Source organism: Scyliorhinus canicula, chromosome 16, assembly GCF_902713615.1.
Source record: "Scyliorhinus canicula chromosome 16, sScyCan1.1, whole genome shotgun sequence".
Lineage (NCBI taxonomy): Eukaryota > Metazoa > Chordata > Chondrichthyes > Carcharhiniformes > Scyliorhinidae > Scyliorhinus > Scyliorhinus canicula.
The window spans coordinates 31,849,858-31,876,671 of NC_052161.1; the positions used below are offsets into that span (position 1 = coordinate 31,849,858).

General features: G+C 47.4%; 1 protein-coding gene across 2 annotated transcripts in view; it reads left to right on the plus strand.

The window, feature by feature from the left end:
- Nucleotides 1–26,814, plus strand: part of LOC119950753 — a 354,917-nt gene that overhangs the window by 24,395 nt on the left and 303,708 nt on the right. Inside the window, exon 3 of one of the 2 annotated variants that reach the window (XM_038773466.1) lies at nt 11,738–11,797. In XM_038773466.1, coding sequence (XP_038629394.1) covers nt 11,738–11,797 — 60 coding nt within the window. Of the gene's footprint in view, nt 1–11,737; nt 11,798–19,845; nt 19,951–26,814 lie in introns of those variants that run through there. The other variant, XM_038773467.1, reaches the window with a different exon arrangement.

Genomic DNA, 26,814 nt, shown 5'->3' on the forward strand with positions numbered 1-26,814 from the left:
TTCCCTTTCAGAAAATGATCCAATTTCTTCTTGAATTCCTCAATTCATCCTGTCTCCACCGCACTCTCAGGTAGTGCATTCCGGATCCTCACCACTCACTGCGGAAAAGGTTGTTCTTCTCATGTCTCCATTGCTTCTTTTGCCAATTAAATCTGTGCCCTGGTTCTTGATTCTTTCACCAACGGGAACAGTTTCTCCCCATCTACTCTGTACTGACCTCTCATGGATTTGAATACCCCAATCAAATCTTCTTTCAACACTCTTTTACAAGAAGAACTTCTCCAATTTTCCGATGTAATTGAAGTCATCTTTGGAACCGATCTCATCAATCTTATCAGTACCCACTCTAATGCCTTTCCTTATAGTGTGTGGCACCCAGAATTGGATACAATATTCTAGCTGAGGCTGAACAAATATTTTCTCTGGGTTTAGTATCATTTCCTAGTTTTTGTACCACATGCCCTGTTGATAAATCCCAGGATGCCGAATGCTTTATTAACGGCGCTCTCAATCTGTCCTGCTACCTTCAAAGATTTCTGAAAATATTCACACATCTCTACTCCTGCACACCTTTAGATTTGTACGCTTTATTATATATTGTCTCCCTGCTTTCTTCCAGCCAAAATGAAACACCTTACAATTCTCGACATTAAATTTAATCTGCCACTTGTTCACCCGTTTCGTCAAAATGTTCATGTCCTGCCGAAGTTTCACACCATCCTCCTTATTATGGTAGCACAGTGGGTAACACTGTCGCTTCACAGTGTTCGATTCCCGGCTTGGGACACTGTGCGGAGTCTGCACATTCTCTCTGTGTCTGCGTGGGTTTCCTCCTGGTGCTATGGTTTCCTATCACAAGTCCCGAAAGACTTGCTTGTTGGTTGAATTGGACATTCTGATTTCTCCCTCGGTGTACCCGAACAGGTGCCGGAGTGTGGCGACGAGGGAATTTTCACAGTGGCTTTATTACAGTGTTAATGTAAGCTACATGTGATACTAATAAAGATTATTATTATTATTACTAATATCTGCAAGTTTTGTATCGTCCACAAATTTTTAAATTATTCCCCGCAGACCAAAATACCATCAACCCTCCGCACCAGAGACCCCATCAGGGACCCCACCATATCAGAGACCCCCACCAGAGACCCCCTCCATAACAGAGAACGCCCCCACAGAGAAGCCCCCCACAGCAGAGAACATCCCAATAAAACGAACCACCCCCTTAACAGTGTCCCCAATGATAAAAACCCCCACCGCGCCCCCCCTTCATAACAGACCCCCGCTATCAGTCACCCCTGCTGGAAGCTAAAGAGCAGTCCAGACACAAACAGTGGAACAATCAAGGCTTTTTAACTCATCTCTGCTTTACACCTGCTGCTTCAGACAGAAGTCTAGAAAGAGCAGATGTGACTTCATGGAAAGACATCTAGCTATGATTGTCAGGTTGACACCACACCAAAAGCAGTTAAGTGATATCTGCTGAGAAAAAGAGGAAGTTTCCGAAAAATATTTTATTCCAAATATGATTGTGACATACACAGACAACCAAAAATAAACATAATTCAAAGAGTTTGTTAATTTTCCCTTTTTTTCTTCCCTGAGCTGGCTCCAACCACCCCCCCCCCCCCCCCCCCTGGTGAGAATTAGCTCCTCAAATAAGGACAGAAAGAGCCTCCATATTTACATGGAACCCCTCTTCTGACCCGCTGAGAGTGAACTTGACCTTCTCCAATTTAAAACATTTGTACAAGTCTCCAGCCACGCCAAGACCCTTGGCGGCAATGACGACCTCCAACTCAGTAAAATTCACTGCTGGGCATTCAAAGAGATGAAGGCCACAACATCGGCCCCCTTCCCCCTCCCAGCAGCTCCAGCAGATCCGAAACAAAAACCGCCACCAACGGGGCACTGCGACATACTCACCCCCATTATCTCCGACAGAGTTTTAAAAATCGCTGTACAGAAACCCCCAACTTTGTGCACCCCCAAAACAGATGAGCGTGGTTCACCTGTCCCCTCCCACATCCCTCGCATACATCCTCCACTCCCAGGAAAAACCATCTCATGTGGACCTGAGTCATATGAGCCCTATGCACCACCTTGAACTGTTTAAGGCTCATCTGAGCACAAGACGAGGTCAAATTTATCCGGTGTATAATTTCACTCCAGACCCTGCACTCAAGCTCAATCCGCAGTTCCTCCTCCCATTTCCACCTATACCCTCAACTGGTTCATTCTCTGTCTCCACAAACCATCCGTAAATGTCCCCAATTTCCCCCTCCACCCCACCCCAGCTCATCCTGAGTTAACAACTTAACTAACAGTGTATGCTTTCGCAGCTGAGGGAACAAGGGCAGCTTCTTACTTTCAGGTCCGGAGTTTTGCACGTATCGGAATTGGCTCCCCCTTGGCAACATGAACTTCTCCTGCAATTCCGGTAGTCTCGCGAACCTGCCCTCTATAAACAGCTCCCAAACCCACTGTATCCCTTCCCTATATCAACTCCTATATATTGCATCCAACCCTCCTTGAATAAACCTGTGGTTCCCACATATTGGGGCCGACTTACTTCCTATACCAAAGTGCCGCCTCAACTGATTCCATATTCTGAGAGATGAAATAATGATGGGACTGCACGTGCATCTAGCTGGGGAGAACGGGAGCGGGGCCATCACTAGGACACTCAAGCTCACCCCCACACATGAGGCCTCCTCCACTTGCACCCATTCTGACCCCCCCCCCCCCCCCCAACCGCCCCAGCATCTCACCTTCTCCACTGGTGCGATGATAATAATCTCTCCCTCAATGTCAATAAAACTGGTGCGATGATAATAATCTCTCCCTCAATGTCAACAAAACGAAGGAGAGTGTCATCGACTTCAGGAAGCATAGTGGAGAACATGCCCCTGTGCACATCAATGTGAACAAAGTAGAAAGAGTCGAGAGCTTCAAGTTTTTAGGTGTACAGATCACCAACAACGTGTCCTGATCTCCCCCCCCCCCATGCCGACACTATAGTTAAGAAAGCTCACCAATGACTCTACTTTCTCAGAAGACTAAGGAAATTTGGCATGTCAGCTACGACTCTCACCAACTTCTAGAGATGCACCACAGAAAGCATTCTTTCTGGTTGTATCACAGCTTGATATGGGGCCTGCTCTGCCCAAGACCGCAGGAAACTACAAAAGGCCGTGAATGTAGCTGAATCCATCACGCAAACCAGCCTCCCATTCATTGACTCTTTATAATTCCCGCTGTCTCGGAAAGACAGCCAGCATAATTAAGGACCCCACGCACCCTTCTTCCACCTTCTGTCAGGAAAAAGATACTAAAGTTTGAGGTCACGTACCAACCGACTCAAGAACAGCTTCTTCCCTGCTGCCATCAGACTTTTGAATGGACCTACCTCGTATTAAGTTGATCTTTTCTCTACACCTTGCTATAACTGTAACATTATATTCTGCAGTCTCTCCTTCCTTCCCTATGTATGATATGCATTGTTTGTACAGCATGCAAGAAACAATACTTTTCACTGTATACTAATACATGTGACAATAAATCAAATCAAATCAATAATAGTACAACAGGCTTGGGATCACCGCCTGCCTCTCTACAAAAGGGTACTCAGAGTCCTCGGCATCTTGCCTGCCCAAACAAATTCTGAATTTAATTTATCCACCCTCCGAAAAACGCCTCAGGAAGGTATATTGGAAGGGACTGAAAACAAATACAAAACTCGGCCAAACGTTCAACTTCACGGCCTGTACCCTCCCTGCCAGAGACAGTGGCAGGGCAGCCCACTTCTTCAAATCCCCTTTGACCCTCTCTACCAGACTGGCCAGGTTCCATTCGTGAATTGTGGCCCAGTCATAAGCCATTTGAATACCCAGATACCGAAACCTTACCCTGGCCAGCTTGAATGGCAGGGCTCCCAAATTCACACTCCTCCCCTGGGCGTTCACCGGAAACATGTCACTTTTTGCCACATTCAATTTATACTCAGAAAATGCACCAAACTTCCCCAGTACGTCCATTATTTTCCCCATGGGTTAGAAATGTATAACGATAAATCATCCACACACAGCGGCATCCCATGCTCCTTACCACCCCTCACAATGCCCTTCTACTCTCTGGAAACCTGCAGCACAATAGCCAAGGGCTCAATAGCCAATGCAAACAGCAATGGGGACAGCGGGCATCCTTGTCTTGTTCCCTTATGCAACCAAAAATACCCCTAATTCATCGCGTTCATCCCCACACTTGCCGTGGGGGATGCATACAGTGACCACACCCATGAAATAAACATTGGTCCAAGCCCAAATCTCCTCAGGATCTCAAACAGGTATCTCCATTCTACCCTGTCAAAAGCCTTCTCTGCATCCATTGATATGCTAACCTCCGGCACTGTACCACGTTACAACATTCAAAAACCCCCTGATGTTCCTTGACAACTGCAGCCCCTTTACAAACCCCATCTGGTCCTCTGAGGCCACATCCGGCACACATCCTTCCAACCACCTCGCCAATATATTTACAAGACCCACACTCTATTGGGTCCTTATCCTTTTTAGGGATCAAAGAAATAGAAACTTTCGCAAATGTGGCCGGCAATTCCCTCTGCGCCAACGACTTACTGTCCATATCCAGTAGATGGGGCACCTACTCTGTCAAAAACTGTTTATAAAATTCTACCGGCCCCGGTGCCTTCCCCGATTGCATCAATCTTACACACTCCATTATCTCCTGAAACCCCAATGGTGCCTTCAAACCCTGTCTCTTCCCATTCTCCACCTGCAGAAACACCAACCCATGAAAAAATGCCCCATATCCACATTCTCCCCCGGGGCTCAGATCTATACAGCCCCCGATAGAAGGCCTTAAATTCATCATTGATTCTTTCCGGCGTCATCACCAACTCTCTTTCTGCCTCCCTCATCAGTGCAATCTCCCGTGCAGCCGCCTGCCATCTTAACTGATGGGCTATCTGCCGACTAGCCATCTCCCCATACTCATACTGAACCTCCCTTGAGCAGCGAAGCTGACCCACCATCTTAGCTGTCATCAATAGGTCAAACTGCCCCTGCAGTTTTTTCCTTTCAGCCAACAGCTCCCTAGTCAAGACCACTGAGTTCCGCCGATCCACATCTACAATAGCATCCACCAACCTCTGCCTCTCCTCACTCTCAACTTTATCCATGTTGGCCTCAGAAGACATTACCTCCTCCCGGACCACTGCCTTCAATGCCTCCCCATTCTGATTAGGCTCCACAGAGTTTTTTTTATCGCCAATGTCACCTTCTCGCAGAATTTCTCAGCTGGCAGGGGTGCTGAATCAAGTTTTCACCCTGGTCTCTGTGCCCGCCCCACTTTGAACCTCACACCCACATAATGTGGTGCATTATTCCTCCCCCACGACCTCCAACAGCACCGACTTCCCCTCCACAAAAACAATGAATGTAAGAGTATACCCAATGTACATGGGAGAAGACGGAATACTCACTTCCTCTCTTCCGGGTGCATAAGCCTCCATGGGTCCGCCCCCTCCATCTGATCCATAAATACCCCCAGCTTTTGCCATCCCCGACCTGACCATTGATTTGAGGTTGAACCTATCTAGCCTAGGGTCCAAAACACAATTAAAATTGCGCCGCATTATCAACTAATGTGAATCAGGATGGACACTAACAGCTTTTTCACAAAGTCCCAATTGGGTGCAGATACATTAACTAAAACCCCCATCAGGACCCCACTCACCGTCACTCCCCCCACTCCTCCCCTCCCCCAGGTCCCACACTTCCCTGACCACCGTAAATGCCACCTTTTTAATAAACAGGATCGCAACCCCCTCAACTTAGAGTCAAACCCTACTGGACTGTCTGCCCCACCCATGCCTTGCTTAATTGCATCTGGTCCTTTACCTACCGATGTGTCTCCTGAAGGAACACCACATCTGCCCTTAAACGTTTTAGGTGCGTGAACACTGGAGATCGTTTAACCGGACCATTTGGACCTCGCACGTTCCACATTACTATCCTCACAGGGGGCTTCTGACCCCTCGTCTTTGCTAAGGTCCACCAATCCCAACTAGTGCAGATCCCACCCAACCATCCAGCTCCCCGCTAACCTGGGGCCTCCCAAAATTACTGCTCCACCATTCTTTCCTAAACCCAACCAGAAAGTAATCTGCGTCACCAGATCCTCTGCCCTACCCCCCCCCAAACCTCTCCCCCATTCTCCAACCCATCTGTCCCCTCACCCCCTCACCTTCTAACACCCCCTTTGACTACCCGCCACAGCCCAGTCCCAACACTGCTTCCGTTTACTAGCATGCCCTGCCAGCATAGCAACTCCCACCTGGAGATCAACATAATGGACCCCTCCCAAACCACCTAAACTATCACTCCCCCACTCTGCTCCCACTGCCATACCCTTTCAAAATGTTTCCCCCCCCTTCCAGTGCCCCCTCTCGCCCTCGCTCCAGCAGGAGTACACAACCCAAAACTTCGTACCATGTGTTCATCGGCCGAGAGTAATGCAAACCAACAAAAAGATACCCGAACTCTTACAAATATTGCACATGCATGTTACTCCTTAATAACAAAAAAAGAGTCGGGAAAGTTTCCACCAAAAGAGATCCAAAACTGACCCAAAACTCGGAACCATCCTCCCATCGACCCACCCAATACAAAACCAACATTTTCGAAAGAGAAAACATGTCAATTACAAAACTAGTATATACATAAAAAGCCATGAAACACAATGGGCGCGATTCTCCCAAAACGGGAGAAATCGTAAGGCTGGCGTCAAACCCGGGCGGGTTTGACGCCAGCGCGCCCCTTCCCGACCGGGAACCGATTCTGGTCCTCGGTCGGGGCTAGCAGCCCGACGCCGTAAGCTCCGGCATCACGGGATGAACGAATTTCGTTAAGCCCGCTTGCCGGAGTTAGCGCCGGCTGACGCGTCATATGACGTCAGCCGCGCATGCGCGGATTGGAAGACTCCAACCCGCGCATGCGCGGATGACATCATCGCGTATTTGCGCGAAACCCGCGCATGCGCGGGCCGGGATGCCCCTCAGCCGCCCCGCGAATGGATACTGCGGGGCGGCGGAAGGAGAAATAGTGCGCGGGCATCGGGCCCGCTGCCCGCGATCGGTGCCCACCGATCGCGGGCCCATGGCACCCTTGGCACGGCTGTGGTACTGCCGTGCCAATCGGTGCCATGGTTATAAAAAGCGAGTTGTTCCCGCCGTTTTTACGAACGGCCAGACCAGGTGTGTTTGCCGTTCGTTAAAAACAGCGTAAAGGGCTGGGACTTCAGCCCATCTATCAGCTGTGAATCGCTGCCAGCCGTAAAAAAACGGCGGCAGCGATTCGTGTCGGGAGTTGGGCGGGGGGGGGGAGGAGAATAGCGGGAGGGCGGCAAAAATGTCGGGAAGGCCCTCCCGCTATTCTCCGACCCGTCGTGGGGGGCGGAGAATCGCGCCCAATAAATTCTCAACTCTAGCCCTTCCCCAATCTATGCTCCATGCGCTTGAAAGTCACTCAAAGTTTGGCCGGGTACAAACTTGCTCAGAAAGACCCACTTTGGCCTTATTAAACACTCCCATCCGTTTGACCAGGTCTGCCTGAATGTCTTGGTAAATCCGGATCCAATTCCCCTCCCAGCTGCACTCTCGAGTTGCCTTCGCCAACCTCAGAATCTTCTCCTTTTCCTGGAACTTGTGCATATGTACAAACACCATCTACGGCGGCTCCCCAACCCTCGCCTCTGTCGTAGTGACCGATGGGCATGATCCAGCTCTAGGGTCTTTGTGAAGATCCCACGTCAATCAGCTGCTTGAACATCTTGGAAATGTGGCCTGTGGCACTCGCTTCCTCCACACCCTCCGGCAGACCTGCAATTCACAAATTCTACCGCCTGGACTGATTCTCCTGGTCATCCACCTTCCCCCTCAGCATCTTGTAGATTACCCCCAGCATCGCCGTATCTGCCTCCAATGACACGATCCAACCATAATGGCCTGGCATCGCCCTTTCCCCCTCTTGCACCTTGTGACTCCAGGTGTTCCTCCACCTGATCCAATGTCCCGTGAAGAGGGGCTACGGCTCCCTCAATAACTTTGGACCAGTCCTCCTGCATCCCCTTTCTCTGTTGCTGAAACTCCCCCTTGATAAAGTTCATCAACTGCTCCACAGGCATTGTGGCAGACGACGACCCTTCCCCCTCTGCCATTTTTTCCATTGGTGCAGCGCCACGCCTGTCCTCCAACTCTTGAGCTGCGATTTTTAATCAACATTTACTGGGCGTGATAACCCGCCAACATTCCACCCTGGAGGAGAAACCTCCCCTCTCCACTCACTTCATACTTTTTGCACAAAAAACACCCATTAACTGGGTAGAAAAAGCTGAAACCAAATCCTCCAAGTAGGAGCCACCTTGTGTGCGACTGATCAGCTCTTGGCTACCACCGGAAGTCACACTTAACAGACTACTTGAGATGCATTAAGTGTGAAGGGAGACAAAAATAAACAACCCAGACATCTGGCTGTCTGGAAGCTGTCAATTGCAGGCTACCAAAAGATATTTATCTTTGAAATGAATGGAGAAGCCTTGCAGATCAAAGGATCTGTGGGGTTTAAAGCCTTCTGCTGTGCTTTTGGCACTTTCTGAGGCAGCAGGTGTAAGGCACAGATGAGTGAAAAAAAAACATGATTTATTTCACTGTTTCTGTCTGGACTGTTCATTAGCCTCTAGGCAGGAGTGACTGATGGGGGATTCTCTGCTATGTGAGGGGAGGGGAAGGGGATACTCTGCTTTGGTGGAGGGGGGGGGTTCTCTACTATGGGGGTTCCCTGTTATGGGGGTTCTCTGATATGAGGGTGTCCTCTGCTATGGGGGGGTTTCCTGATATGGGGAGGGTGTTCTCTGATTTGGGGGATATCTGGTGGGGAGGGTCTCGGATTGGGTACTCTGATGGGGTCTTTGGTATGGATCTCTGGTGAGGGCTTCTGGTGGAGGTCTCTGGTGAGGGCACCTACCTAAAATACATACCCCCTTGGCCCACCACAAGGGAAACCATGCCAGGGCAATGCTGGCAAATGCTAGCACCGATCCATACCTGTGTGAATCCCGATGCAGAGGGCTGGAAAGTCACGGAGGAGTGGGGAATCTGATGTACAGCCCATGAATAGGATGCAAATGGGTAATTATGACCCATTTGCATTCTCCCGCTGACGCGGGGCATGAACCTCGATGCCACTGCCATCTGCAGACCGGAACATCACAAGTTTTCACCCCCCACCCCCCTACCCCACTGGGTTCTCCGCCGGCTCGGCGACCCCTCTACCAGCGGGGTGGAGACGGAGAAACACACCGTGCTTTGACCTGAACAGCTCCATGTTGTCTTTCCTGTACATTTGCCCAAATGCCTCATTTGCTCCTGAGTTACCATTTCAAAAGCTTCCCCCAAACTGAGGTTAAACTAACTTGCATTCGGCCTGGTTCTCAATTGTACTATCTAACCTGACGCCTGTTATAAGCACACTTGTCCTGCTTTGGTGGAATGGCTATTTCTTCTATTGTCTAGGGAGATCTGGATTTGTTTGCCCTTCCTCTCACCTTTATGGAAATGTATCTTGAGTGTTCTTAAACTCTGTCTTCTTTAAAGGCAGCCAGCCCATTGCCCGGTGAGAGTTTTGCAGGCTAATCTTTGATTCTTATTTTTCTGGATCACAGCCATTCTCACCCCATTGAACTTAACTTTCCCCCAGTTAATTATTCTCATTCTGGATTGGCCCTTGTCCTTTTCTATAGCCAATCTAAACCAATGAACAATGCACCCCTACTTACACATGACCCATTGCCCCCCCCCCCACATTCCCAAGAACCAGGTCCAGCAGTGCCTGTTTTCTCATTAAAAGGGAAACATATAGCTGTAGAACATTCTCCTGAACACACTTGAGGAATTGTTTCTCCTCTCTGCCCATTATACTACTACTATCCCAGTTTATAATCAGATCATTGGGGAACATACCGTTATAACTACTATATAACTCTTGTACTTCTTTGTAATTTCCTTTCACATTTGTTCCTCTGGACATTTTCTGCTCGTTGGTGGTTTCTTGGCTACACTGAGCTATGCAACTGCATCTTTTTTATTAATTTGCTTTAACCTGATAGATTCTGCTCTTGACTCCTGTGGGACATTCTCTCTCTCTCTCTCTAGCGCTGCAATATTCTCTTTCATCAGAACTGCCATCCCGCTTCCTCTCCTATCTTTCCTGAACATCTTGAAATATTGTATCCAGGAATATTTAACACCCAGTACCATGCACCGTGCATTCACATACATGCTCTGTAACCCTAACTTATTACTTTCCTCTTATGCTGAACCCACCTATTACCTTAGTATTTCCTACTCTAGCACCTCTCTCTCCCAATATTCAGTACATCTTCAAACTCTCTCTAGTTTTAGCTCCTGGTTCCCACACCCCTTCCAAGCTAGTTTACACTCTCACCAATAGCATTAGCAATTGCCCAGCAAGGAAATTGGTCCTGGTTCTGTTTAAGTGCAACATATCGGCCATGTACAAATTCCATGTTCCCTAGAACAGATCCCAATGTCCCAAGAACTTAAAGCCTGCACGATCTCTCCAGCCATGTGTTCATCTACTCTATTCTCCCATTTGTTTACTCACCTGCTTGCGGCATCAAAAGTACTCCAGAGATGACCACTTTTGTGGCCCTGATTGTTCATTTCCTACATAGCTCTCTAAATTCTGCCCGTAGGACCAACACCCTCTTTTTTAATGTGATTAGTACTGGTGCAGAGCATGGGCACTGGCTGTTCACCCCTGCTGTGCCCCCCCCCCCCCCCCCCCCCCCCCCCCCCCCCCCCCAACTGCAGAAAAGCCTGTCTATTCCCCAAACTATCAAATGTCCAGTCACTGTTGCACATTTAGACTTCTTTGTGCCCCCTCCCTTCCCGACCTTGTACAACTAAAACAACATCTGTGCCATAGACCTGGCTCTGGCTGCCTTTCTCAGATGAACCATCCCTCTCATCAACATTTAGAACCGAATACTGGCTGGACAGGGAGATGTACTCAGGGACTCCTGCATCACCAAATTTCATGCTCCTTCTTGGTGCTGCCGATGATATGGACATGGGCATCTGTCAGGGTAGCTTTAAGTTATTTGGTGGGTGTCCTGTGAAAACAGACTGAGATGAGCTGCTCACCATTTTCCCTAAACCCAAAGTTGCTGATCCACCTCACTTCTACACAGCACCTTTAAACTGAAACCGTGAGACAGCCTGGGCCCACCCACTGCACAATGCAGAATACTAATGTACAAAATGCACTTTGCACAGGGCTGCACACATTTCCCGCTTTTTCCGATGAATCACGTTTTTCAGATCTTTGCTCGCTTGGGGAGTGTGAAGAGCGGGAAAAAATTTTTGTCACTTGTTTCAATGATGCCAGGGGCAAGTACTGTAATCATGCACATCAATGAGGTTTATCTGATCAGATTGTATTTAGAAACAATAAAAAAACTTGTCAGTCACCTAGTCATGTCTTTTCAATTTGTTTATGCGTCTACTGATTAAAAATTATGATTCCAACGCTTGAAATTCCGTTGTTAATAAATTAAATTTGTGTGGTACCGATGCTACATTACATTTGGCTGGTCAAGCTTGTTCATCTATTTACATTTTGATTCAATTTTTTAGCCAAAGGCTCCTGATGCAGCCACATTCACCTCATTACCACCAAATCAGGAGACCATACAGGTATTGTAATATGGCATGTTGCAGTAACCTCTTGCGTTTGACTGGAAATTTGCATGGCTTGCTGTTTCTCATCTGCAAATCTATTTCGCAACAGTTTCTATCATCCAGAGTTCTCGTATTTCAGGAGCTTATTAAGTGCATGGAACCGAGCATAAAGCAACTGTGAAGGAACAGTTGTTGGATGGAGCAGAGTGTAATATTTTGCTGATCCACTCACTCAGATTTGCACTGATGCAAAATGGCAAAGGTCAGCTTATAGCAAAGAGACATCAGTAACACTGGCTAAAAGCAAACAAATACTGCACATGCCTCCTGCGGAGATTGCGTGCAGATGCAATGCATGGGCCAAATGCATAACTGCACTTTAAAATGGTTTTCCGTTGCAACTTGTAAGCTGCCAATGTTGCGTATTAGATTCACATGTCGCTTTCATTACAAATGTGATGTTCGGATACCAATGCTAGGAGTGCCAGGGACAGGTAGTTGGAAGTGTGGGTTATGTGATGATACTTTCAGGAATACGGCTGGTACTAAGCTGTACAGATCAAAGATTCCTGATTTGATCTGTACGCTTGGGCTGAGTTGGCTGATTTCAGCCAGGGGATAAGGTATACAGTTATTGGCCTCAATGCTCTCTGCTTTGAAGCAGAAGAAGTTCAGTCAGGAGCCTAGAAGTTAGGCCAAACCTTTTAAAGCATGGACGGGGTGGCATTGAGGCCCCTGTAGCTCCCCTCCCCTCTACTGTGCCTGAATGCTGAACCCGGGCACTCTCCAGACACTGGGCCTCAGCTCTCTCTTCAGTATTGCTGGAAAAACATGAAGAAAGATAAATCCATGCTTCGGCTGCTGTTCTCATGCATGGTTCTCATGCAATTGTTGAGGATTGGGGCCAATAGATCAAGTGTCGAGGCTTGTACCATGTTTTGTGCTGGTTGTGGCATCTGGGAGATGGTGTCAGGAAGGAAGCAGAGGCATCGTTCGGATTGGGGGCCTGGGACCCGGGATGATCTGAAGGTGGGGATTGAATGTGGGGTCAGTAAGAGAAGGAGTGCTTTTATTGAGGTTGCTTACCTTCTTTATTGAAGTCAACCCCTAGGGCTGGTTTCCCAAAGTGCAACCTTCAATGCCTCAAGACAAACCAGTCAAGGACAGATGCCAAGCAGGCGTTAGGCTACTTATTTGTACTTGAGAAAGAACTAATGTCTGCATCAGGCATGGGCAAAGGATGCCTCCTGTTTAAGCTGACCCAATATGGGGCTGAATTTTATTATCCCCCACTGGCATATTTGAAGGCGGGAGAGCTCATAAAATAAAACAGGTGGCCTGCCTGCCATGTTCCTGCCCTCACCCGACCTGTCAGGTTGAGAAGGCCGTCAGAAGGCAGCACGGTGGCCTAGTGGTGAGCACAACCGCCTCACGGCGCTGAGGTCCCAGGTTCGATCCCGGCTCTGGGATACTGTCCGTGTGGAGTTTGCACATTCTCCCCGTGTCTGTGTGGGTTTCGCCCCCACAACCCAAAAATGTGCAGAGTAGGTGGATTGGCCACGCTAAATTGCCCCTTAATATAAAAAATAATTGGGTAATCTAAATTTAAAAAAAAAAAAAAAAAAGAGAAGGCCGTCAGGCAGCTTGCCTGTCCTTGGGCCTATTGAGGCTCTTAAGCAGCCAGTTAATGACCACTTAAGAGCCTCATTCCACCTCCACTGCTATATTATGCAGGCTACTGTCATATAGGAAGGGAATTACCTCCTTTGGAGGTTCTCCTGTTCCCATCAGAGCACCACCACCACCATCCCCGTCCCCCACCCCCACCCACCCCAGCCAGACCTCGGAAACATGGCCACCAACCCCTGCCCCTCCCTCACTGGGATCTGACAAGCAGACACAATGCCTGAAGTCTGGCACCCATAACACTTCTTCCCCGGGGACTCACCAGCAGTGGCCACTATTCAATTCTGGGACGACCGATAGGGTGGCAGTTCTCTAGAGTGCAACTTCCTCCCAGATAGGGTGGGCGGGCTGACCTTGGACTTTTCAGTCAGGGGCAAGAGCAACCAGCAGCAGACAATGCAAGTCTGCCATGCTCAAGTGAACAACAGCAAGACAATGACAGTCTACCAAGCTCAAGTGAACAACAAAGAGACTATGACAGTCCACCCACATTGTTTGAGCCACCAGAAGAAGACTCTGACAGTCTACCCAGCTCAAGTGAACAACAAGAAGCTACTGAGGCTCTACCCACTGTATGTGAGACAAGTGACGACAGCATCACACTTCCCATACAAGATGTGCAATGTGACAGATCTCAGCTATTGTGTACAGAGGCATTTGACGATCACAGTGAGACCACTGGTGACTCCGGTGACACCAGGTTACTTCAAACCTCATTCGCTCGAGCCTCTCCACAAGCAAATGCATTCCTGAATGTTTAAACTCCAGACATGGAGCATCAAGAAATCTCAGCCGACTCCAGTGAACCTGCTATGACTCCAGACAGGGAGCTTCGACAAACCAACGCTGACTCAGGTGAAACAGACCAGGCTCCAGATGGGGAGCAACCAAACGCCAACGCTGATTCAAGTAAGCCGGACATGACTCCAGACGGGGAGCGCCGCGAACTCAGTGACGGCATGGTCAAGAAAACAGCAGATGCCACAAAGCACGCTGACACGAGTAACTGTGTGAAGGACTCGCATTATCCACAGAGTGTGGTCCTTGAGCGCAGCAAACACAACAACAGAACCATCCAACACAACATCACAACCTATGAAACCCGTACCAAAGGCAACATCGTCGACAGCAAGCATGACTGGTACGACATGATACAACTCTGCCCATGAGGGACACTGTTACTGCTCAGCTCGGTGCATACCATGGCAGGACGATGCATCTTCCCAATTCACGTGTGCTGCACTACCAACAGGCAAGCTGGCTTTCAGGACAGATGCCATCCAACATCGCTATCACAAGCATCGGAAGAAAAAAAAGACTCCAAATCAGATAACAAAGTGATTTGACCACTTATTGGTTCCTGATGCACTGGGACACTGATGTCGTACAAGGACATGCCACCGTCAAAATCATCAACTCACCAACCCAACAAGAAAGACATTCAACCATGATGATTGATGGGTTTTGGACTCCTACATAGGAGTTGGACTTATTGTTTGATGACTGTTCTCATAACTTGTACAGAGCATCGCTTATCTACCTGTTTTTTGTTCACTTTTCTTTAAGTGTACAGAAAATATGTAACACGAAAAAAGGGGGATGTGGTGATATGCACCACTGTAAATACACAAGGGGTTAATGTAAATACATGTAGACTAGCTAGACACTAGAGGGGGCACCAGAGACACGACACAGAGACACTCAACCAATAGGTCAGTAAGATAGGACATGACCAATGGGCATTCACGATACACACAGAGGTGACACTACCACGGGCGGGCATTACACCAACCCATATATAAAGGACACAACACACATGATCTTCCTCTTTCCAGTGGAGACAGTTAGTGAGTACAGACACAGGGTTGATCACACCCACCACGTGGATTAGCAGACTGGTTTGTCAGCCTGAGTAGCTATAGAAGGATTAACAGTAGTGGCGAACCCTAGTAGGAGAATTGTAAATAGTTTAATAAACGTGTTGAAGTTATCTCCATGTCTGAACCTTCCTTTGATGTCTGAACATCAAGGAAGCAGCTTATGCTACGCTAAGAGCATAACAAGACAGCATCGAGGAGCAAGGTTCGATGCCTGCCCTGGGTGACTGTCCATGTGGAGTTTGCACATTCTCCTCATGTCTGCTTGGGTCTCATCCCCCATAACCCAAAAAGATGTGCTGGGTACGTGGACTGGCCACGCTAAATCCCAAAGATGTGCAGGTTAGGTGGATTGGCCATGCTAAATTGCCTGTTAGGGTTGAGTTGCAAGAGTAGGGTGGAGAATTGGGCATAGGTAGTGTGGTCTTTCAAAGGGTCGGTGCAGACTCGATGGGCTGAATGGCCTCCTTCTATACTGTAGGGATTCTAAAAAAAAAAATTGCCCCTTCATTGGAAAAGGAAATATGCCAACAAGTTGGGTCCTTACTGTAGTCTGAATAATGCCTGAAAAATGGTCACCGTGGAGACCAATTTCTGGGCTAATGTTCTTGATTTTTCTCATTGTTCATAACCCTTCTGAGAAATAAAATCATAGCTTTAGTCAGAATGGCATGGGGAACTTGGTCTTTCATCCAGGCTGAAAAACAATCCACCTAAATCCACTGCAAAGGAGATTTACCAGGATGTTGCCTGGAATGGAGAGTAGGTCTTACGAGGAAAGGTTAAGGGTGCTTGGTTTTTTCTCATTAGAATGGAGAAGGATGAGGGGCGACTTAATAGAGGTTTATAAGATGATCAGGGGAATAGATAGAGTAGACAGTCAGAGACTTTTTCCCCGGGTGGAACAAACCATTACAAGGGGACATAAATTTAAGGTGAATGGTGGAAGATATAGGGGGGATGTCAGTGGTTCTCTACCCAGAGAGCAGTGGGGGCATGGAATGCACTGCCTGTGGAAGTAAAGTTGAGTCGGAAACATTAGGGATCTTCAAGCGACTATTGGATAGGTACATGGATTACGGTAGAATGATGGGGTGTAGATTAATTTGTTCTTAATCTAGGACAAAAGTTCGGCACAACATAGTGGGCCGAAAGGCCTGTTCTATGCTGTATTTTTCTATGTTCTATGTTCTGTGTGGACATTCATGTAGACAAGATCAGGTCAGCTGAGATCCATTCGCCAGTGTTAAAGCTTGTTGCTAATTACTGCCGAGACTCACACAGGAAGAATGTTCACTCAGACATGGTATTAAAAGGCGGTTAGCATTTAGTGAGGCATGCCCAGTCAGTATCAGTAACTACCTTCAACGCAAGATGGAATGAACATTTGGAAAGCATAATGAAAAGTGTTTGGAATCAAACTGTCATGAAGAACTGAATAAAGACTAATGGCATGTGGTTTATGTGTTGTCAGCTAAAATGGAATTCACTGGGCTCACGTCCAAATTTTAAAAAAGGCTGACAACCTGTGTATAAACTTTATCTGCGTAGAGCATCCAAATAATTATGGCTTCATGCATGTGAGCTGAACAGAGCAATTCAAGGCACAAAACTGGATTCGCCACTAGAAGGCACCCCAATACAGAATGTTTCCTTTAAATGAGCTCTTCCTGAACCATAATACTTGTTCAGTCTGCACTTTGTGCATTGTCTTTGGCAGTAATGGTTTCTAATTGGCTTGCTGATGTTTTAATGATGAGAGCTAATCCGCAAGTGTGAATTGGCTTGAATTAAGGGTTTGTGGGAAAATGCAGTTCTATCCAGGTTTGGGACATGTATTTCGGTGAGTTTATACCCTCAAATAAAATGCAGAGGCTCAGAAGGATAAGGGTGTAATGGAGAAGTGGGGTTGGTAGGTGCCTACGAAGATTATCTACCAAGAGTACTTGATTGATGAGGTTAGGCTATTCCACTTGGCATGCCCACCACATCAATAACTTAATTTAGAATGAAATAGTTTGCAGATCATACACAGCTCACGCCCAAATTTCCAACATGAGCTGCTGGTAAATAAGGTGAAAAATGAACCCTTTACTGACAGTCGTCAGGAGCTGAGAGGTATCTGTAAAATTAATTTTTATGTGCAGCAAACGCGTAAGCAAATGTCATTAGATTTTCTTCATTTAGTATTTTGAGTGAAATCATAAATGTATTTAAGCAGGAGGCCAATGCAAAATATCATCTCCACAGGATAAGGAATTGGGAGTTGTCAGGACACGATAATCAGAAGGCAACTATCTGGAGTTCCTGTGAAATGCTGAGACACAAAGAGGTCAATTATCAGGCGGCATAGATTTAAGGTGACTGGTAGAGGGATTAGAGGGAACATGAGGAAAACATTTTTCACCCAGAGGGTGAAGGGTGCGAGGAATTCAAATTGGTGGGTTGAGGCTGAAATGCTCAACTCAATTAAAAGGCATCTGGTTCTGCACCTGACTGTGACCTGCAAGATTATGGATTGGGTGCTGGAAAGTTTGATTAAAATGAGCGGCAATAATCTTTTATTTACTCTCTTTTTTGGCCGGTACAGACACGGTGGGCTGAATGGCCTCCTTCTATGCCATAACTTTTGTGTGGTCCTATGGTTCTATAGCAACATTTTAGTACATTAAAGATGTTGTGCAAATACAGATTGTTGTTGTGGAGTTAGGAATTCTTCTAATGAAAAATTGAAAAATGACAACCTCTTCCATAATATTAATGAACCTTATGTAAATGTGCGACTTTGATGCATAGGATTCGTGAGGTTGCAATTGGGTGAGTAAGTTTTTCATTACAGAGATAACTAGGCAATCTCTTTTTTTAAACCAGTTCTTTTGTTTCCCAAGTAAGGGGCAATTTAGCGTGGCCAATCCACCTACCCGGCACATCTTTTTGTGTTGTAGGGGGTGAGACCTATGCAGACCTGGGGAGAATGTGCAAACTCCACACAGACAGTCACCCGGGGCCGGGATCAATCCCAGGACCTCAGTGGCGTGAGGCAGCAGTGCTAACCTCTGTGCCGCTGTGCCTTCCTGAAAACCAGGCAATCTCAAGTCTTTGTTTTGTTCAAAAAGGAATTTCACCCCCGGGAGTTAGGGAATCAGGAGAACTGATCTAAAGCATTGTGCATGTTGCTGATGGTCTTGTGGCAGAAATTCTGCTGGGAGTGCAGCTTTCATCTATTACCAAACATGTTAAACTGGGTTGAGGTATTTTGAAAATGTCACTATTTATTTTAGAAACTTGTGCGCACAAAGGACAAATTTATTTTCATCATAAATTATCCTTTTATTCAAGAACACTGAAGATTAATCTCTTCAAATCGTTGAAAATAGGCAGTGTGGAAATCAGCATCTGATCCATACTTTTAAAAAATAAACTTAGAGTACCCAATTCATTTTTTCCAATTAAGGAGCAATTTAGCATGGCCAATCCGCCTACCCTGCATATCTTTGGGTTGTGGTGGTGAGGCCTATGCAAACACGGGTAGAATGTGCAAACTCCACATGGACTGTGACCCAGGGCCGGGATTGAACCTGGGACCTCGGTGCTGTGAGGCAGCAATGCTCACCACTGTGCCACCGTGCTGCCCCTTCTGATCCATTCTGGGCTTCCCCACAATTATGATGTGGACTGGATACGAGGGTCTTTAAAAACAGGAAATGCTGGAAACACACAGCGGGTCAGGCTATATCTGTGGAGGGAGAAACATGAGGTTACTATTTCAGGCCGTAGGTTTTCAGCAGAACTGGTCTTTAAGCAAACTATGTGGAATATAAGCTAGATTTAAAAAAAATAATTTTATTTATAGAAGGAATGTTTCCTCGCTTCTGTGGCTTTACCACTTGTGCTGCCCTATCGCTGTCAGGCTGTAACTTAATCTAGGAGATAATGAAGGAAAGTCCTGTCTTCTGAAGCCCAATGGATGTTGGTCTGTAATCGATTATTGCAGATTTGAAGTCACAGATTTGCTGCATTTTATATCACCTTGATGGTCACTTTGAAGTTTACATTTAAAGTTTTGCAGGGATGGTGGAAATGTTCAATTTTGGATTTTGTTGAGAAGTACCCCTAATCATGAACCATTGTTAGTTATCCATATTATCTGTTTCATTGATGCTTGCCAACAATTGATCAAATGATCAAAGTTATGTCCTTATTTTTGGAAATTTGTTGAAAAGCAGGGTACGGACTCTACAGAAAGGTTATAATGTTCGTCACTATAAAATAAACATTTAGCGCATACCCTTTGAAAAAGAAAATTGACAGATGTGTCAAATTCATTAAGGGGAGGGGAGAAATTAATAAAAGAGAAAGCAAAACAAATGATAGCTGATCCTTAAGGCAGGACTGTTTTTTTGCTTATCCTAAGACACTGCTGTATGTGCTGGCAGAGTTGCTCAGTCTGTAATTTGATCCCTGACGCTGAAGCGATGACCTTTGGCCTGCTTCCCAGCATTCACCTGCCACAGATTGTTCTAAATCTTGTGCTTCAGGAAGTTCCATTAAAGTGCATGGAAAGTAGGTGACAAACCACGAGAGTCTGTTTTAGAAGAAGAAAAGGTAAGTGAACTCAAACCGGGCATTAAAAATATGGTGCACGTGGGGGTGGTGGGTGGTGTTGGTCAGACTCTGAACCATTCTCTGAGATCAGAAAGTGTCAGTAGTTGCTGAAGACAGGGTGGAAGCTGTCTGTCTGTGTTCAATCTGACTGAACAACGTGACATGTTGTAACAACCACCACTCAGGAATGTGTGTGTGCCTAACCAAGGAGTGGTGCCTGTGATTAACCTGAACTTTACCAAGCAGGAACAAATGATGGCAACATGTTATAAAATGCTTTCTGTCTACATTCTATATGTAGAATCCTGACAGAGTTCTTTGTGTATAATCAGTGATCAGCTATTGCTCAAAAGTAACATCGTTCCCATGTGGGTCGTGTCATTCTGTAAGCAGTCTTGGAATTCGTAAAGTGCTGGGGCATTGTGTTGCTAAGGGCTGATGCTGTTAGTTACTGTGGACAGCAAGCATTTGTTTGTTCAACTAACCTAATGTCTTCACAGTAGAAAAGCTTTTTGTTCGGAATGAATTGTCGCTATCTTACAGTTAAGGAAAAAAACAGGCTGAGGCAGAGGGGTTATATTTCATATCTTATGGAATCACACTATACTGAGGTTAATATTACTTGAAGCCTGGTGACAGTTTTTCAGGAAATCTGTCCCTTTTATTTATTGTTTTATTCATTTATGGGATGTGGGCGTTGCTGGTTAGGTAAGTATTTATTGCACAGCCCTAGATGTCCTTCAGAACATGGGGATGAGCTGCCTTCTTGAACTGCTACAGTCCCTGGGGTGCAGATACACCCATAGTGCTGTTAGAACAAAGAACAAAGAAAATTACAGCACAGGAACAGGCCCTTCGGCCCTTCCAGCCTGCACCGATCCAGATCCTTTATCTAAACCTGTCGCCTATTTTCCAAGGATCTACTTCCCTCTGTTCCCCACCCGTTCATGTATCTGTCCAGATGCATCTTAAATGATGCTATCGTGCCCGCCTCTACCACCTCTGCTGGCAAAGCGTTCCAGGCACCCACCACCCTCTGCGTACAAAACTTCCCACGCACATCTCCCTTAAACTTTCCCCCTCTCACCTTGAAATCGTCACCCATTGTAGTTGACACCCACACTCTTGGAAAAAGCTTGTTGCTATCCACCCTGTCCATACCTCTCATAATTTTGTAGACCTCAATCAGGTTCCCCCTCAACCTGTGTCTTACCAACAAAAACAATCCTAATCTACTCAACCTTTCTTCATAGCTAGCACCCTCCATACCAGGCAACATCCTGGTGAACCTCCTCTGCACCCTCTCTAAAGCATCCACATCCTTCTGGTAATCAGGGCCGGCTCAAGGCACCGGCAACTCGGGCAGTCGCCCGGGGCGCCATGTGCTAGGGGGCGCCAGAGACTCGGATCCCGCGCATGCGCAGTTGGGCCGGTGCCAACCAGCGCATGCGCGGTGGCCGCCCTCCCCCAGGGCGACCCCCCCCGCTCGGTCCGCCCCCCCCCCCCCCCCCCCCCCCCCCCCCCGCTCGGTCCGCTCGGGTCCGCCCCCCCCTCGGGTCCGCCCCCGCCCCGCCCTCGGGTCCGCCCCCCCCCGCCCCGCCCTCGGGTCCGCCCACCCCGCCCTCGGGTCCACCCCCCCCCCCCCCCCCCCCCCCCCCCCCCAAGGGCGCCGAAGTTCAGCTTGCCCGGGGCGCCAGCAACCCTAGGGCCGGCGCTGCTGGTAATGTGGTGACCAGAACTGCACGCAGTATTCCAAATGTGGCCTAACCAAAGTCCTATACAACTGTAACATGACCTGACGCCTCTTGTACTCAATACCCCGTCCGATGAAGGCAAGCATGCTGTATGCCTTCTTGACCACTCTATCGACCTGCGTTGCTACCTTCAGGGTACAATGGACCTGAACTCCCAGATCTCGCTGTACATCCAATTTTCCCCAAGACTCTTCCATTGACCGTATAATCCGCTCTTGTATTACATCTTCCAAAATGCATCACCTCGCATTTGCCCGGATTGAACTCCATCTGCCATTTCTCTGCACAACTCTCCAATCTATCTATATTTTGCTGTTAGGGAGGGAGTTCCAGGGCAGTGAAAGACCGGCAATATATTTCCAAGTCGGGGTGGTGAATGACTTGGAGGGGAACCCCCAGGTAATGGAGTTCGCTGGTATTTGCTGCTCTTGTACTTCTAGTTGGTAGTGGTCGTGGGTTTAGAAGGTGCTGCGAGTTACTGCAGTGCATCTTGTCGGTGGTGAAGGGATTGAATGTTTCTGGGAGAGGAAGGAATCAAGCGGGCTGCTTTGTCCTGGATGGTGTCAGGCTTCTTGAGTGTTGTTGGAGCTGCACTCATTCAGTCAATGGAGAGTATTCCATTACACTCCTGACTTGTGCTTTGTAGATGAGGGACAGGCTCACATTAGATGAGTCAAACATACAAATGTTTGCTGTCCACAGTAACAAACGGCATCAGGGGGTGAATTAATCATTCGTTTAGTCAAACAAACAAATCTTTGCTGTCCACAGTTATAAACGGCATCAGGAGGTTAGTTGCTCATTGCAGGATTCCTAGCCTTTTATCTGCTCTGGTAGCCACAGTATTGATGTTCAGTTTTTGATCAATGGTAACCCCCAGGATGTTGATAGTGGGGGATTCAGCGATGGTAATGCCATTTAATATCAAGGGCGATGGCTAGATCCTCGCTTTTGGGAGATGGTCATTGCATGGTCCTTGTTTGGCACGAATGTTGCTTGCCACTTGTCAGCCCAAGCCTGGATATTGTCCAGGTCATGCTGCATTTGGACATGGACTGCTTTATTATCTGAGGAGTCGCAAATGGTGCTGAACATTGTGCAGTAATCTGCGAACATCCCCACTTCTGACCTTATGATGGAAGGGAGATCATTGATGGAGCAACTGAAGATGGTTGGGCCTTGGACACTACCCTGAGGAAATCTTTCAGTGATGTTCCCGAGCTGGGATGATTGGCCTTCAACCACCACAATGATATTCCTTCATGCCAGGAATGACTGCAACCAGTGAAGAGTTTTCTCCCTGATTCCCATTGACTCCAGTTTTGCTCAGGCTCCTTGATGATATACTCGGTCAAATACTTCCTTGATGTCAAGGGCAGACACTCTCACCTCACCTCTGGCATTCAGCTCTTTTGTCCATGTTTGAACTAAGGCTGTAATGAGGTCAGGAGCCGGGTGATCCTGGAAGAATCCAAACTGAGTGTACGTGAGGAGGTTATTGCTGAGTACGTGTCACTTAATAGCACTGTTGATGACTCCTCCATCACTTTGCTGATGATGGAGAGAAGACTGATAGGGCAGCAATTGGTTGGGTTGGATTTGTTCTTTTTCTTCTGTACAGGACACACCTGGACAATTTTACACATTGCCGGGTAGATGCCAGTGTTGTAGCTGTACTGGAACAGCTTGGCTAGGGGTGCGGCAAGTTCTGGAGCACTATTGCCGGAATATTGTCAGGGCCCATAGCCTTTGCAGTATCTAGTGCCTTCAACCATTTCTTGATATCACGTATTGTTGAAGATTGCCATCTGTGATATTGGGGACCTCTGGAGGAGACAGAGATGGATCATTCACTTGGCATATCTGGCTGAAGATTGTTGTGAATGCCTCAGCCACATCTTTTGCACAGTAGTGTTGGCTCCTCCATCATTGATGATGGGGATATTTGTGCAGCCTCCTCCTCTAGTGAGTTGTTTAATTGTCCACCACCATTCATGGCTGGATTTGGCAGGACAACAAATGTGTTTATTGTGGAATCGCTTAGCTCTGTCTATTACATGCAGCTTATGCTGTTTGGCACACAAGTAATCCTTTGTTGTAGCTTCATCAGGTTGACACCTCATTTTTAGGTATGCTGGTGTTGTTCTTGGTATGCCGGGCTTCACTCTTCATTGAATCAAGGTTGATCCCCTGGCTTGGTGGTAATGGTAGAGTGGGGGATATGCTTGGCCATGAGGTTGCAGATTTTGGTTGAATAAAATTCTGCTGCTGCTGATGGCCCACAGCGCCTCACGTATGCCCAGTCCTGTGTTGCTAGCTCTGTTTGACATCTAACCCATTTAGCAGGGAAGTTGTGCCAAACAACACTATGGAGGGCATCCCACAATGTGAAGATGGGACCTTGTTTGGTCACTTCCAGCGATACTGTCATGGACAGATGCATTGGCAGCAGGAAGATTAGTGAAGATGAGATCAAGTATATTTTTCCCTCTTGTTGACTCCCTCACCAACTGCTGCAGTCCCAGTCTAGCAGCTATGTCCATTAGGACCCGACCAGCTTGGTCTGTGGTGGTACTACCGAGCCACTCTTGGTGATGGACATTGAAGTCCCCCACCCAGAGTATTATGCATCCTTCTCACCCTCAGTACTTCCTCCAAGAGGTGTTCAACAAGAAGTACTGATTCATCAACTGATGGTGGACGGTACGTGGTAATCTTAGATAATAGAATTTACTGTGCAGAAGGAGGCCATTCAACCCATGGAGTCTGCACGGCCCTTGGAAAGAGCACCCTACTTAAACCCACGTCTCCATCCTATCCCCGTAACCCAGTAACCCCACCTAACCTTTTTGGACACTAACAGCAATTTATCATGGCCAATCCACCTAACCTGCTCATCTTTGGGTTGTGGGAGGAGACCCATGCATACACGGGGAGAACGTGCAGACTCTGCACAGACAGAGACCCAAGCTGGGAATCGAACCTGGGATCCTGGAGCAACTGTGCTAACCACTGTGCTACCGTGTTGCCCAGAGCAGGAGGTTTCCTTGCCCATGTTTAATCTGAAGCCATGAGTCTTCATGGGGTCCAGAGCTGATGTTGAGGACTCCCAGGAAAACTCCCTCCTGACTGTATACCACTGTGCTGCCACCTCTGCTGGGTCTGTCCTGCCGGTGAGACAGGACATACCCAGGAATGGTAGCTGGGACATTCTCTGTAAGGTATGATTCTGTGAGTATGATTATGTCAGGCTGTTGCTTGAGTAGTCTGTGAGACAGCTCTCCCAACTTTGGCACAAGCCCCCAGATGTTAGTGAGGAGGGCTTTGCAGGGTCGGCAGGACTGGATTTGCCGTTTTTGTTTCTGGAGCTGGGTCGATGTTAGGTGGCCCATCCGGTTTCATTCCTTTTTTGTATTTTTGTAGCGGTTTGAATACAACTGAGTGGCTTGCTGGGCCATTTCAGAGGGCATGAAAGAGTTTCTGTGGATCTGGAGTCACATGTAGGCCAGACCAGGTAAGGATGGCAGATTTCCTTCCTGAAAAGGACATTAGTCAACTTTACGACACTCAACAATGGTTTCATGGCCATCATTAGACTTTTAATTCCAGATTTTTATAAATTGAGTTTAATATCCGCCACCTGCCATGGTGAGGTTCAAACCCGGTGCCCAGAACATCACCCTGGGTCTCTGGATTACTAGTCCAGCAACAAGTTCAGACCTTTATATTCAAATATATTTGGGACTTAAACGCAGTGAAATTGTTAGATTTTCGAAAACATGACCCAGTTTCAATCATCACTTTGTTGAATGTAGCCACAGCGAGACCATTAAAGCAGGGTAGAAATTGGTATGTGATGCACCAGCTCATTAGGCCTAATATGGTGCTGAGGATATCAATTTGGCAGTGAAATGGTCTGCATCCAATCTCCACAGCCATTTGGCACACTGGCAAGCTTGTTGGGATTCCTAATACATTTGTAAATTAGTTTTCTAATTAAAGGACCTGTTATAGTACCTCTTTTACATATTCATTACCCAATAGGTGGGTCAGATGCAAGGCCACCCTCGCCTAGGCTTTTGCAGTGGTCTCTCCCTGTGGCTGCCAAGTGAAGAAAAGTATTATTATATATTTTGTTAGCTTCTTACAGAACCATATGGAGCAGGAATACTTCTGCAGAAGTTGCGATAGGCACCTCCCCATCCATCCATCCCCACAAGTGGATTGTTCCAAATTCCCCTTCTGGACCTTTCATGGTATGGCTACTGGTGAGGCATGTGGTCCATCACCCATCAGGCAAACTGCTTGGTGAGGTGTGACAAGCTTGTCCCAATTGTTGCAAGAAGGCTTAAGAAACCTTGCGCGTGATCCAATGGCCACGCTGAACCGGAAAAGCAGCTCGCCGGAGTGCAGCGTGGCTGATAAAAGCTGAGAGACCCTGCTCCCGGGACCTACCCAAGTCGCAACACTTCGCAAGGTCCAAGGTGATCTCGCGAGACGAGGCAATGTAAACCCTGCCCACAATGGGCAGGATCATGTTTTGGCAAATCTGCATATTAAAGTGAGGCAGTTAGTCTCACTCCAATGTGCAGTTTCCCGAAGTACCTTAGGCCTTAGGATTCATTCCCTTCGCCTGGAGACCTTGAGCGAGTACTTTTCAGTATTGGTCCCCACAAACAAACTGCATCAAGCTGTGCTTAGACCCCGGGAATGCAAACACCAAGTGTCACTACATATTGAGGTTCTACCTGTCCCCGGTGTTGCGAAGGATGGGCCTGGCCTCATTGCCGCGGAACGCTCCAAGCAGTTGGACCGTGCCGAAACACCTGTCCTTCGTGGAAACATTTTTGAAGAAAAACACCTTTGACCACAAAGCAATGAAGCAGTGGTCAGCACGTAATGTCCTCGAGACCCTCAGAGAAAAGGAGACTGTGGAGGACGTTGGATGGTTCCCTGAGCAGACTGTCAGAGTCATCTGGCAGAACGCCTCATCACCAGAACTTTCAAACAAGCACCAAGACCTAGCTTGGCTGGTGGTGAGAAGGGCCCTCCCTGTTAGATTCTTCATGTACACCCGAAGGCTCAGCATCAATGCACGCTGCCCTCGGAG